Genomic DNA, 15,387 nt, shown 5'->3' on the forward strand with positions numbered 1-15,387 from the left:
ACTAAACAAAGAATTAGCCTGGTGTACAAGCGTCACAAAGTGTAGTAATGCCTGTATCATTTCATGAACGTTTTTCTCCGAAACAGGCAGATTGGAATAGACCAGAAGCACATCTACCGAAGCAATGGCCTGAGAAAGGTCAAATTATATTTCGGAATTATTCGACTCGCTATCGGGAAGGACTGGACCTGGTTTTAAATAACATATCTTTCGTTGTAAATCCAATGGAAAAAGTACGAATTTAAGTTGTTTTAAACATATTTTTAAAAATTAAGATTTATGGTCTACAGAAGCAATAAAAGCCGGAAATGTTGAAATTAATTTTTGTTGTAACAAATACTTTACATTTTCCATTAACCTCCTAAAAGCATTGAAAAATAGTCTTCGGTCCTTGTTTTTGCTAATTAAAACCCAACACAAGTATAAATAATAAATATTAGCTATCCCAAAATAATATTAAAATATAAATGGTTGATTTTTCTATAAAATTTAACATTTGATTTTAACTTTGTGTGGCCTTTTAATTAAAATTAAAAGTTCGACTATCATTAAAATGCTTACAAAGTAATTTCTATTTAATTAAATAGGTTGGTGTGGTAGGAAGAACAGGCGCTGGAAAATCTTCTTTGGCCTTGGCTCTGTTTCGGATGATTGAGCCAACAAACGGAGAAATCATTATCGACGGACAAGATATCAGCAAATTGGGTCTACACGATCTGAGATCCAGAATCACCATCATTCCTCAGGATCCTGTTCTCTACTCCGGAACCCTCAGATTCAACTTGGACCCTTTCAACTTAAACAGTGACGACGAACTCTGGACAGCTCTAGAATTAGCTCATTTAAAAACTCTCGTGAAGACGTACAAAAATGGGTTAAATCACGAAATGATCGAAGGTGGACAGAATTTAAGGTCATATTTTATTATAATATTTAATCTGTGTGAATGCCGATTTCGATACGGGTCTGCAGTTTTAGAATCATTTCAAAAGAGGATTACGGAGTTGGAACTCATCCAGCGAAATTTCACCAGTTCTTAACAGAAACTTTTTGAGGGGATTTATTTACTTATATTCCGCTTGGCAAACTCTTCATTTTAAGCTGCATACTATTTTAAAGTAATCTTTTAACGCTTATAAAATTCTTCAAGGCAGCGACGTTCAATCTAGGTGATATAATAACTGAAGTTCACTGGACGTTTCGCCTTTTAAAATTCATTTTTATTTAAAAGTATATGAACTTTGGTCAAAAGGCGAAACTTAAAAGTCGATGGGGAATGAAAAAAACGGACTCACGTGACTAATTGTTGTCGGTCACTCGTGAATAGGTATTTCTGTAAAATACGGTGACACAATGTGCTGGGAGACCAAATTTGCAGCCAAAAATCCACAGCGTATCTACCTATAACATTTATACATATTTGGCTTTGTTTTGGTATGAGGAGTTCGAAAATGTTACTCTGTAGACGATAGCGCCACCTGGAGGCTACTTCGCCTACAAGTGTCACTACATACTAGTTCTTTTGATATATCATAAAACTATGATAAGTAGATTTTTATACGAAGTTAGAGTCTATTTGAACGTAATTAACCCTTTCAAAAATTCTGATTTAAGTTGAAAACCACTGAAATTTTACCTTTTCGGCCAACTTTAACCCTAAATATTTCACAATCGCGCGCGAATGCGCAGCTAAAAATTTCGTAGAAAAATTGTTCAGTATTTTCTCAGTACATTTCGAAATTTTCAGATTGGTACCTCGTGGAACTTTAAAGCAATTAATTTTCAAAGTAACGAGTAAAGTTCTTGAAAATGAAGGGGGTCTTCCATAAATATTAAAGGCAAATTGACAAATTACAATTTCACACGAAAATCAAAAATAAATTTATTCGTTTGCGTCTAATTCTAAATTATCCAAAACATCAAAGCTCTCTGAATGGAATGCGGATGTTTCTTCGTTCCCCTCGTCCTCTTCAATATTTTCTGTTGTATGAACGTTTGTTTGTGGCTCAGCCAACAATTGGCGTACTCCTTGAGGTAAATTTAATTTCTTCATCTTCTTGAGTCGTAATCCCAACGAATAGTTAGAGATGACTAGGTCAGATGATTCCAAAGATCTATTGAAAACGTCTAATAAATTAAAGACGCTACTACACTTCCTAGCGTGAAATTCTCTATATTGGCGATATAATTTATTTCTAGACTCGCCAGATTTTTCGCTCAGCAGGCCTACTGGTAAAGTTGAATTTTGAATTATGTCTCCTCCATGTATCAACACCTTGTGTAGAGTAACCGGCATGTAGAACCAAGAGTAATTCGCGACGTTCTTCTTAGCGACGTTTTGACAGAATTGGTCAAAGAGTTGAGGATCAATAGGTAGACCACAGGAAATTGTGGACAGTATAACAAAAAGGTCATCTATTAGCCACTTTTCTAAGTTAAGGATTTCTGCAAATAAATTTCGATACTTGTCACTGAAAGCTGTTCTGGCAGTATTGCCGTCGTTTGTTGTTCCACTGCCTCCAGATTTAGGAAAATCTACCCTTAATCCCATTTTTTTCAGAAATCTAGTTTGAACACCTTCTTTTCTTTGGGCATATATATTTTTTTTCGGTTCCCTCAACTCTCCAACAATATAACCCTGGAAAATTCCTGTACCCAAGATGTAAGCAAAATTAAAAAAAAAACCGTATCCACGCGTGAAGTGGACTAATGCCATATAGCAAATTCTCTGGGTTTGGTTTAAACCTGACAGAAGAGTTTTCAAGGTTGTTGAACATTTTTGGTTCAGCGCCACAAATAGGGCACGTTAACTGAGATTTAGTATTAGTCAAAATACTTAATACTTTTCCATCAATCATGGTACAGTTCATATGAAAGTTATAACGGCTGCTTCCGATTTTTGTAGGAGGGATCTACAGTTCTTTAAAATTCACCACTCCAGCGCAAATAAATTAAACGAGAATCACTCGTCCGCCGTTACATTTAAATTTATATTGTTCGGGATAATTCGAGGAGTTGAGTGAAAATAATACAGTCCAAGTTAAATACAATAAAGTCTTCAGTTGGTCATTAGACCGCACACCTTAATATCACAAATTGTCGGAAATTACAAATTTATATGCATGACTAGGGTTAACCCTGTCATCATTGGACATACGAATATACTAATTTTTAGTCCTTACATTAATTTTAAACACAACAAAAATGGTTCTGATTCTGACACTCGCACAACCCTAGCTTGTTTAGCTCTACCTGTATTACAAAATTACTATTCCCTGAGCTTCAGGAATAAGCAGTTTCAGCTAATTTATTAATAATCTAATTCTTAACTCAACCTTTAGGCTCAATCACAACTTCCAAGTAAAAATATAAAATAGTCTTACGTTTCTTAATCTTTAGGTTCTTGCTTTCTTTCATTCAGTTTCAAAGTTCACTCACACACTTTAACACAGCCGACTCTCAAGTTAGCCCCGCAGCCCTTGATTACACCGAAAAAATGTCCGGCCGCCTGTTAACTCTCGAGACGGACTTCCAAAATAAAATCTAACCCTATTATGATCGTCACGGCTTTATATATTGCCCCTGTGTTGACTTAAGAAAATAATTAAAGATAATAGGGGGGGGGGATTGATATAACACTGGTGGTCTTTCTTGACCTTGAATAATTTACCTGGTTTGAACTATAGATGGCGCCGGGTTTGCGGTCTATAGTTCAAACCCCGGGGTTTTCAAACTAGGAATTAGGACGACTTTTGTATGTCGTATAAATTTAACCAAAAATTAACAAAATTTAACAGTTTTTTGAACGAAAATTGGTTGAAATCGTTATAAAGTTTACTTTAGTAGGTACGTTTAATTCAAGTTCTTTGTCACAGGTCAATTCTTGAAGATTTGCTATTTCCGAGTCCACTGATTTTTTTTCAGCCAGTATAGTTTCTTTAGATTCCTTCAAGAACTTCAAAGAAAGAGGTCGACAGTAGCAAACCGACTGGGGCGCAGGGTTTTGCCATAGTACTACGTCTAACGATTTTAGCTGAAGTGGCGTGACAGTGGTCGCTAGCAAAAAATTAAGATCAAAAGGTTCATTATCAGTGTGGATTTGTTTGTATATTGATTGGCCTGTACTGCCGTCAAAACCCCAGGAGCAAACCAAAACCAAATCGAGAATTTTCATTGACATAGACTTTGAATATTGGTTCAATACTTCACGCTGTATTTCGATAATTCTTTTAGCGGTATGGTGCAGTAGATAGTTAAGAGAAACCGCTATACGAGTCTCACTGACCAACGTGGATCCTTGAGGATAACATTTTTTTTTCGCTTGAGCTACCAATGTTTAAGAAGGGTATAATTCAAAAGCGCGACTAATAGCACCTTTCCTTAAAATTTTGTAGAGGTTTACGGAAATATCGCCATCTATTAAAAGAGCTAGCGCTTCGTCTGGAGTGTAAGAAGACCAAGTGTTCGTCGTACACGCACCACGGCTCTTTCTCAAATTTTCGGCTATTTGGTTTGCTCGGTTTGGGCTCTTCAATGACTCGTTTAAAACGTAAGCAAGCCCTGAATTACCTTGATCTTCGGCTACCTTGGCGACAGCTTTTGAAATTTTCGCAATTGGTTCTAAACGTATTTGATCTTGGAGTCCAGTTACAAGACGTCGCTTAGAACGAATAGAACCTTCTTCCCACGATACTTCTGGTCGACCCTTAGAGCGGATCTTCCCCAATTGAAGCGCCTCCTCGACTTCAAAATGTAAATGAACATTCAACCACTTTTCATTAGCCGTGAAAAATCTTTCTCTGTGACGATGACAATCACTCCATTTTTTTTTGAATTTCGGTTTTAAAAGTCTAATTTGATCTTGAATGTTTTCTTTTTCAGTTGAATTAGTAGTTTACCAAAAAAGACTTAGAATTTCGTTAAGCTCATCTGCGGGGTTTAACCGTTTTAGAAATACTGTACAAATATCTCCGCGAGAAACGAAACTTTCGTTAACCGACAGCTTCGTAGGCACGTTTATAAATGCTGGTCTACTTAACAAAAGTCTGCGGTGAATCATTGACCTTATCATGCTTTAATTTAAGCAAATTTTTTATTCGTTTGCGTTTTAGAAAACCTCTTCAGTATTTTTTTAAATTTTCGTCTAGTTTAGAATAGTCGATGGTGAATCATTGCTTTAATCTCAAGCCACTATTTTTTGGACGCTTTATTCAAAAAATCTTAAGTGATGACCCCCGTCATTTTCAAGAACTTTACTCGTTACTTTGAAAATTAATTGCTTAAAAGTTCCATGAGATACCAATTTGAAAATTTCGAAATGTACTGAGAAAATACTGAACAATTTTTCAACGAAATTTTTAGCTGCGCATTCGCGCGCGATTGTGAAATATTTAGGGTTAAAGTTAGCCGAAAAGGTAAAATTTCAGTGGTTTTCAACTTAAATCAGAATTTTTGAAAGGGTTAATTACGTTCAAATAGACTCTAACTTCGTATAAAAATCTACTTATCATAGGTTTATGATATATCAAAAGCACTAGTATGTAGCGCCATCTGTAGGCGAAGTAGCCACCAGGGGGCGTAATCGTCTACAGAGTAACATTTTCGAACTCCTCTCACCAAAACAAAGCCAAATATGTATAAATGTTATAGGTAGATACGCTGTGGATTTTTGGCCGCAAAAATGGTCTCCCAGCACACTGTGGGTGATTATGTTAGTTTCGTCGCGTGACAATTTTCATTCAGGGAACAATTGCAAAAATGCGCGCAGAGTAACAATCTCACGCGCTCTTTCTTTCCCATTTTAACAGGTTGGGCAAGACTAAAATAACTTTATATAGTTTCGCCTTTTTGACAATTTTTTATTTTATAATTATATTTATCGTTTTAATTCTTTTAATTCCTCGTTTCGTCCTGGAAACCACAATGTACACGCTATGCAAAGTTGGTGTTTGGGAACTCAATATAATATTACTTTTAATATTAATTTACAACAGTAACTTTCTTATTTCAAACACAGACTTATTACCCAACACTCATCAAAAATTTTTATCTTACTTTTAAGAAAATTATAAACATAGAATTTCGCTGTAGAGCCTTAGTTGGTGTGGCTATGCCCAAATTCATCGATAGTCCGTTGTTTTAATCTTTCTATTATCAAAATCATGATGAACTTTTCTGACTCTCATTTAATTAAATCGTTTGACACGTGACGCATAACGTCATTTAATAATACTAACTTGTGTGATTGAACATCTAAATAATAATTATTAATAAGGATAGCTTCATTCATTTGTTTAGCCTGGGCCAGCGCCAACTGGTCTGTTTGGCAAGAGCACTTATCAGAAAGACGAAGATTTTGGTGATGGATGAAGCGACGGCTTCCGTGGATATGGAAACGGATGATCTCATTCAAGCCACAATTCGGGACCAATTTAAGTCTTGCACAATTATCACTATTGCGCATAGAATAAACACTATCATGGACTACGACAGGTAAAAGTAGACGCAATTGACTAATTGATATATATTTCGAATATCCTTAAATCAAAGACAGACACTTTATTTCAAGAAATACCATATCTAAGATTTCTAAGACATATTTCCGCGCGGCACCTTGAATCAGCAAAAGGGATTTCGCAGCATCTCCAGAGAATGCACGGGAAAAGGAGCAAGGCTCCACAATTAGCAAAATAAATGTTTCATTACAACGAGTTCTTGGTCCGCCTATAAGAAAAAATTAAAATTTTCATATTGCCAAACTAACTATCTAACTAATAATAATAAAAGTCATCAGCTTTGTTACTACCCAAGGCGCCACCTTATGCCAAACCACCTCGCAACTTAATGCTGATATTGGTTCGCGGAATGCACGTGGTGATAACTTTGTAGATTTTTTACGATCCGATGTATATGAGAAAATTGGTTTCGTTCAAGTTAGTTAGACAAAAACCCGCGGGTCGAAAACTCAAGACAGTTTTTACATTGATAAATAATAATCCATATGTGTCCTCCATTTAACTTTTACTCCTACAATTTCTCCATGAAAAAACCTTCATACCTAAGAGGGACGTTTAATTTTTCTTATACAGGGTGTCTACATTTGATCGACCCATTAATTTTTCTCAAAATCTATACTTTCTAGAAATTTCAAATATTCAGTATGAACGCTCTCGGGGGAGATCGTATTTTTTTTGGAAATTTCAGAAATATCATGATATTTTTCACGACATTAGAAGTGTTAGGTTTTGAACGCTACGTGGTAGAACCAACTTGTTTGTTTTTCATGACCAATTATTTCCGTGACAAAATATCCGATTTCCACCATACCAATTCTATTAAAGGTTTTCGAGTATGCTCTACAACTTGCTTTTTGAAACTTTTCCGTCTACCACGTAGCGTTCAAAAACTAACACTTCTAAAACCGTGAAAAATTTCAGGATTTTTCTGAAATTTACAAATAATAACGATCTCCGCCAAGAGAGCACATACTGAAAATTTTTATGTCCGTTTCATTGTATTATTTTTATGCATTTGTTTTTATATTTTCAACACATTTTATTTTGTACCCTAGGAGGGGTTATACAACCACCGTGTCTGTATGTCTGTGGGTCTGTCTGTCAGGCCTGCGAACGCGTTCGCATTTTCGGGGCAAAGGGTACCCAGTTTCTCAGAATCAGGGAAAAGGTTTTTCCAAAAGCGCCCTCTTTTTGTCATTGGGTGTAGTATAATTTTTTAATCGGCCGGGATTCGAACCCGAGCCCTCTTGCACGACAGGTGAGCGTTCTACCGCAGAACCACGGATACAGTTACGCTTCACTGAAAATTAAAAACTCTTCCGAGGAGAGGTATATTTTGGCTTGCCAACTTGTTGTTAATTATTATAGTAACAAAATATGTACTTTACAACAAATATGAGAACCGGTAGGAATAAGTTAACTATGGTTGAAAATTTTGAAACTAAATGAGAGTTGAAAAGTTTCTTTATGGATTTCAACACAAATTTTTAACCTAATTTTGGTTTAATAAAGCAACCTATAAAAAATTACCCAATTTTTAAAAATTAACTAATGTTGGGTTGTTATTAACCCAAATTTGGGTTGCAGTGAGACAACCCAATTTATTTTACTCCTCATTTTTAAGAGTGTTGGTGCAAAAAAATATTTTATTCCAAAAACCGAAACCACAACGTTCTCTTTTTTAAAAGTGTTAAGAAAAGACGGAAGGTTTAAACTAGTCAACTCGGCTTTTAAGGCAATAGAGCGTTCTATAAAATCGGCCCAAAACCGGCCAAACTGTTCATTCAGACTATAGAACTAGTTCAGCAGGACGAAAGATTTTTGTTATTCTTTGGTTTCAAAGAATTCGGATTATGTCCTGTCTTTATATGAATATATTAGAGACGTACCTTTTAGAAGTTGTAGGAGGGACCCTAGGACTGGTGTTGAAGTATGTTTGGGGTTAAGAATATTTTCATGATCTAAGTTTATTTTTAAACCCATGAATCTGGGACTAGTATTTTGCTTTATTTACCTTCATACATTTATTATAAAAATAATTTAAAATAAGAAAAACGGCCCGGAAAGCCGGAAATTAGTTAAGCCTAGGCTAGCAACTACGCTACTCCTAAAAATCGACTGCTCTCAATTTATTACGGGTTTGCCAGATAAATATTTTTCTCTCACACGAAAATACGGCCAAGCCTTCACCTCCTTCGAACTCGAAAGGGGGGAAAACACCACACCGATTTTATTAAACGCTCTATTATATGAACTCCATTTATATTTCAAACTTTGAATTAAATATGAATTTATTTTCAGGGTGATGGTTCTCTCTCAAGGGAAAATCGCAGAAATTGGCGCTCCACATGTTCTTAAAAGAGATCGCAAGTCATCGTTTTATAATCTATCGAAATATGCCGATCTTCCAAGCAATAGATAAATGGAAAGGTCTATAAAACTATCTTTCTGACCAAAATATTTTCAATAATATCAATAATGGTTAATAATTGGGTGTTAAGATAATGTAATTTTTCTAATTAAAACCAATTATCGAAACATCTATAAAATATTTTTTTGAAATATGTGTCATCTTTAGAATCAATATAGAATATCAGTTGAGTGTTTTTCCAAGATACTTTCTGAAGAAACCATGCCAAACGGGGTTAACGTTTTCTTTTGAGTTAATTGGGATAGTCCTAGTTTAGAAATGCTAGCGAGGGGTCGGACATTTGCCTGTTTTGTGTACGGGATTTTGGATTTTTTAAAAATCCAGGATTTTTTATTGTGGATTTGTCATACAAAGTCTATGGGAGCAAAATTCTTGGATTTTGGATTTGTGGATTTTTTTCCAAATTTTGTACGGGATTTGGCCAAATGACCGACTCCTCGAATGCTAGCCACTAAAAACTAACGATTCATTTTCAATCTGAATTTCAGGGGTTTCTATTTACGGGTAATTCTTGTTTAATTAAATTATGAGACTGGGTGAAAACAAAAACTATTAATTAAAAAGATAATAAAGAATGCGGGGTTACAAAGTGAGTATGTTTACTCGTCAGTGGTCGTTTTGTAACTCGGGGCACAAGTTAACGTTTATGAGGGCATTGGGGACCATACCACTCTCCGCTCTTAACTCGTCCGCAAACATTCCATTGTTACAGCTTTTGCCTTTTTTGACCAAAATGTTTATTTTAAAAAATACAAATAAACTGCTTCAATTTATATTGAAACCCAATTTAAATTAAATTACATTTAACACTCCCCACCGTAATACGTGAGTAATTTAGTTTGAATTTATTGAAATAGAATACAGTTCTCTTTAAATGTCCAATAACAAAAGTTATAATATTATATTATTCGTTGAATTGAAGAAATTTTGCATTTCCAGTAAAGTGTTATTGCAAGTTATACAGTGCTTTATTCAAATACTACGGTTATCAAATTCACAAAAAATACTTCCAAATTAAACTAACAATTGCAACAAACGGTTTTTCATAACTTCATTTAAATCATCTTTTGTAACTTCTTATTTGTAAAGCAGTTGGATTGGTCGCCGGATTTCGCTACCATATGACATACTTACCCAAAACGATCTGAAACACTCCTCGCGAGTTTATTGCTATAATGCGCAGCTCTAGCAAATACTCTCGCCGCCAAAGCTCGCAAAAACTCTTCATCAGCGCGTCGCTATGTTTTACTCGAAGGAACATTTTCTTTTGGTTGTTTTTATTGTTAGATACAGCGGCGTTATCCTTCCCAAAGGGGGTAATCATTTCCCCCTCTTTCCAAGAAAAAAATGCGAAGGAAATAGGGGCTTTGTCTCTTGGGCATCTCTGAAAACATATATTATTGGTCTCGCGTTAATGACGGCTTCTGTTTCGGTAGGTAAGGTCACCAGTTCTGGATAGGAGAGAGATGCTTTTACCAGAACTTTTTGAAGTGTTTTTTTAAAATGACATAACCAGTCTCCCCAGTAGCCTCCCCGCTAACTGGCCCTATTCCCCATGAATTTACATTCCATTCCCTTATTTCCAAAAGACTGGTTGACTTCGTCACTGTTAATATTACGTCATATTAGCTGAAAGTCTTTTCTCGCACGTTTAACGGTTTTTGCGCAATCGCTGACTATAGTGCTTGGGATTTCACGTCAAGACACCATTCCGCGAATTACTAACCAAATTTTAAAGGTCGACGACAGTGGTACTAGCTCAAGCTGAATTGCTCGTGTCACGTTGCATTTTAACAAACATATGTACGATTTAATTGGATTTCCTGGGGTTTTTAGGAAGGCGGTTACCGACCACTGTGAATGGTGGTGACTCCGTTATTCTTTCGCGTGGAAATGTTCCAGTGGGAGCGTCACAAGGATTTGCTATGAATATTTTGCATATTATGCCATCGTTGACTATTTTTCCGGCCAATTGGCAGCTGGCAGTAACCCAATATTTATCCCATGCTAGCGGTGCTTTTGCATGAATCCCGAAATGCATTACTTCTTCGTGGCTTCTTCTCATTAATAGTTCCGCGAGACATTGCCTTTGATTCCCAATTATCGAGTATTTTTCACTATAAGTAAAGTCTGATAATGTTAGTCTATATTTAGAATAACCGCGCTAGTTTTGAGATATAAACATCGGTCGTTTAATTTGGGTTTCAACCCCAACATGCATGATTTGTTTAGGTGGCTTCTTAATTCCCTTCAATCCTTCAATTTATTTTTTGAAATCTTCCCCTTATATATCTCCTATCCATTTAACCTCCGCTCGTTTCATTTCTTCGGCGCTGACGGGGCCAGCCGACGGGGCTAGCGTATCAGTCTATTTTTCGAATCATTTCCGTAAATCTCAAAACTAGCGCGGTTATTCTAAATATTCTGTAACCCAGCCACCTGAACTAATGGCCTTAAAAGTCGCTTTTTGACTTAGACCTAAGGTGGTGCCTTGGGTATTAGCCTAGCCGATTATTATTATCATTATTACAGCTTTATCTCTTACGGTCGATAATTATTTGAATTTCCGTTGGCTCCTTTAATGTTACGGTCATTACTGTCTTTCGGCGCTGAGCTTGAGCTTCTTCATTACTACTGTCTCAAACAGGCTAGGCCATCTAACCAAATTCCCTCAATTACGTGTTTTAACTCCAGGGGCAGGGAACCATTAAAGAGATAATTTTATTATCTTAAATATGAAGCTATATTTAAAAAAAGTTCTCACCATTTAGTGGTTTATCAGGAACCAAGGTTAATTCTCCATACAAATTTTCTTCAAGGGTTCATCCACCACCTTCTCTCTCATACTCCTGCATTGATTTTTAAATTTTTCCGAAGGCGTCGGACATCTGTTGCACCTATTATATCGTCCCGGAGAGTGGTGAAAGCTGTGCTATGAAAATACGGCGAAGTTTCTACAAGAACTCCTCCCTCGGTGGGCCCACAAGGGGTCGGAGTTTGCAATAACTGGCAGCTTTACCGGGGAGTTGGGGTCTGGCTCTTGTATCCCATCACGGACGGTGGCGTGCTGGGAGATGTTAGCTCCCTCCAAATGGTCCTATCTCCACCTCCGGCTTCAGTGCGGTGTGGGCTGGTAACTGGGCTTCGGCCCAGGCTAATGGAGAGGGTCCAGGCAAACTGGCCGCCTCGGCGGATTGGGTAGCCTGCTGTGGGGCTGCGAGCCTCCGTATGAGGGCAAGGCGGTCCTGTTCCCCGGCCTTTTGGACTCCCGCCGGGATATCCGGTGCCAGATGTACCGGGTTACTTGGACTGCTGTGTGCTCACCGTTCCCCTTTCGGAGCTCTTTCCAAAGGGTTTGGCTCTCTACCTTCCTAGGTAGGGTGTCGGCTGGCGTTGACAGAGCATCCGCTCTTTATCCCGCTGCTGTGTGCGAAGTGGCGAGCTGGTCGAACCATTTCTGCACCTTCTGCTGGATTGAGCGGCTTGCGTCAAGGGTGCGGCCATCAGTATTGGGGTACTGCTACCCATGTTGGTTTTGTCATCTGTCCGGGCTTGTGGACGCTGGCGTAGGGTATAATGATGATAGACCTCCGGTGGTGTGGTTTCAATCTTACCGGTACACCAAGCTATAAATCTAACACATGTCCTCCCTCGGTGTCAGCCGTTGCCTTCGAGTTTCGTCCTTGAAGTATTATATACCATTTTAGACCACGCCATGTTTCCAATTGTTCGAAAACAATATCTCCAAATCTTGCGGAGGCCTGAGAGGAGAAGGTATTAATCTTTTTCAAATCATCATCACCACTTGGAAATATCTTATATTTTGAAAGATTTCCACTCAATGCACGAGTTATAGTAACGTCGACATCAGGATGGAATTCATCGTCTGGTGGAATAGGGTAACGGTTTCCAGTCAGCTTATGTGGAGCGTGAACCTCGTCTCTGTGTATGTTAAACTCGGTTTTCATGTTGAATTATTTATTACAGTTAATGCAATTATATATAATACCCCGAAAAATAAATATTTTGTCACGCAATCGAGACAATTTTTTAAATATAAATCAACAACTTACCGGGGTTTATTATAATGTGGCACAAATATTTTATGCCGACGTCACTACCACATTCATCGAACAGGAAAACTTTCCCACCACTTCTATTAGACATTGCTAATACTAGAATATAAATACCAATAAATTAAAACCATTTTTCCTATATAATTAAATATAAGAATTAAAATAAGAATTGCTACATTGAATTATACATTTATACTTTAAACAATACCTGCATTTGAAATAATATAACATCAAAACATATCAAGGTATTCAAATCAGTTAAACAAAATTAAATTAGTTGCATTATGTTTTTATATTTCTTTCTTAATAGGCCGATAAAAATATTTCGCCTGAGTTGTTCTCTTTCCCTCACTACTAGAAGATTTCGGAAATGGGGTAGGAAGGGGGCATCGCCATCTATGTACAGATATCAAAACTATAAAAAACGTTAAAAACAAATTTCGTCTGCTGCATTATTTTTGTGAGAAACATAAGCCTTAGCAAGAATCGTGGCCTTACGCGAACGTTTCTTATGATTAACAAGTAAATTATAAGTTAAAAATATAAAATGAATCGTTTAATTGGAATTCGTAGATCTCTTTATCTGTGTAAAAATCTGTTCAAGCAATAGTCGTGGTCATGGTTCACTTGTCGAGAATAAAGCTAGTCTTCATTAGAGCTCGGCGAAACAGATAAATTAACCGCTAATATTTCAATTAACCATAAAAATTACGATTAACTGTTTATTCGTGGATATTATCCAGACTAAAAAGCAATGTAACATGTAAAAATAATAGATTTTTTCGGATAATTTGTGGATAAATATGTGTTTTGGATAAAAATAAATAAAGTGATTAATTCTTATCCAAACGCCGAGCTCTAGTCTTCATAGACTCCCCAACGACGAAGTACTAAGAAAAGTATCGATAAAACGTATTCAAAGTAGCCATGATTGTGATGAAAGAAGAAAGCGAAAATTTGGCAGCCAAAGGAAAACCGAGTTTTTGTGGACTACACTTTAATGGTAGTGGTAAAAAGAGCAAGGAAGATATTTTCCCTATTTTGATTGCGAAGAATGTTTATCCTCCAACGTTGTTCCTCTCAAGCGAGAAGCTAGATAATGATTCTGAAGGACTGTTTAACAATATTGCTTATGAAGTTATTGATAGAGAGAAGCGTATGAAGTGTTCCCCGTTAAATCTTGCCCCTCCATCTGCTATAACACCGCAACATGAAAATCATTCAAGTATAAAAAAATTCGTTTTACGTAATAATGAGGTAATTAACTAATTTGTATACATTAACATATCACACCTACTGCATTAATGAGGATCCTCGGACAACCAAAAAGCTTTTAAGTGACACTCTCCTTAAAAACAAAGACCTGGAGCAAAACTTTTAAAATTTAGTTTTGAAAAATTAAAGGAGGAAAATTTAAAATTTAAGTGTTCAGGTTGCTCGGCTTCAACGGGAAAATATAGGAAAAGAGGCTAAAATTTAAACTCAATTTATAGTTTCTAATTCGAAAAGTAATAAAATGTTCAAATATTATACAGGATTTGCATCTATTGAAGAATTTAATATTTTGTACGCTAATATCGAGCCAGAGGTATTAAATATTCAAATGTATAATAATGGTTGCGTGTATGAAAGGTGTACTGGAAGACCAAGTAACAGCAGAGCTAGAGCAGGCCGACCAATGTCTCTCGATTTTAAAGATCAGCTTTTCTTAACTTTTTGCAAGCTCCGGGTCGGCTTAGCCAATGAAGATCTAGCATACCGGTTTGGAGTGTCAGAAGCTACCTCGAGTAACTATATAAATAACTAGACCTACTTCATAAATTTACTAGAACCTGGTGACTCTGTCCTGGCTGATCGTGGATTCTTTATTAAAGAGGAATTGGCTGAAAAAGGAGCTGGACTTAACATATCACCCTTTCTTGGAGGAAAACCCCAGTTGTCTGTAAGCGAGGAAAAAATTATTAGAGTGAAAATTCACGTTGAAAGATTGATTAAAGAGCTAAAGGACTTAAGAATTCTTATATTTGTATTTCCTTATTCAATGAATGATAATCTAAAAAAAAAATTGGAAAATATGTTGTTATTTGGTAAATTGTATTTCTGAACCCCTTCGGGATGTAAAAAAATAAAATATTAAAATCACAAACATCATTTTTTATTTCTGGTATTATCCCTTTCTCAACATTATCTAAAATTTCATGAAAATCAAAAGTAACTGAAAAATATCACAGTTAAATATTGCTTTCATTCATTAACAAAAAAATTACTAAAAAAATCATTGAGTTTAGGAACCATAGTATTGAAAATTAAATTAGGATCAAATGATATTCTTTCACAAAATCCATCACTCCCTAATTGGCCTTGA

General features: G+C 36.3%; 1 protein-coding gene across 1 annotated transcript; it reads left to right on the forward strand.

The window, feature by feature from the left end:
- Positions 1-164: 164 nt before the first annotated feature.
- LOC149961992 (ATP-binding cassette sub-family C member 1-like) lies at positions 165-8,962 on the forward strand. Its single transcript, XM_090178012.1, has 4 exons — positions 165-233; positions 588-913; positions 6,298-6,492; positions 8,817-8,962. The coding sequence occupies exons 1-4, from the start codon at positions 225-227 to the stop codon at positions 8,935-8,937; spliced, it is 651 nt and encodes a 216-aa protein (XP_090034138.1). The 5' UTR covers positions 165-224; the 3' UTR covers positions 8,938-8,962.
- The last annotated feature ends 6,425 nt before the right edge of the window (positions 8,963-15,387 follow it).

The sequence above is a fragment of the Leiobunum rupestre genome, chromosome 1 (assembly GCF_980474605.1).
Source record: "Leiobunum rupestre chromosome 1, qqLeiRupe1.1.hap1, whole genome shotgun sequence".
NCBI lineage: Eukaryota > Metazoa > Arthropoda > Arachnida > Opiliones > Sclerosomatidae > Leiobunum > Leiobunum rupestre.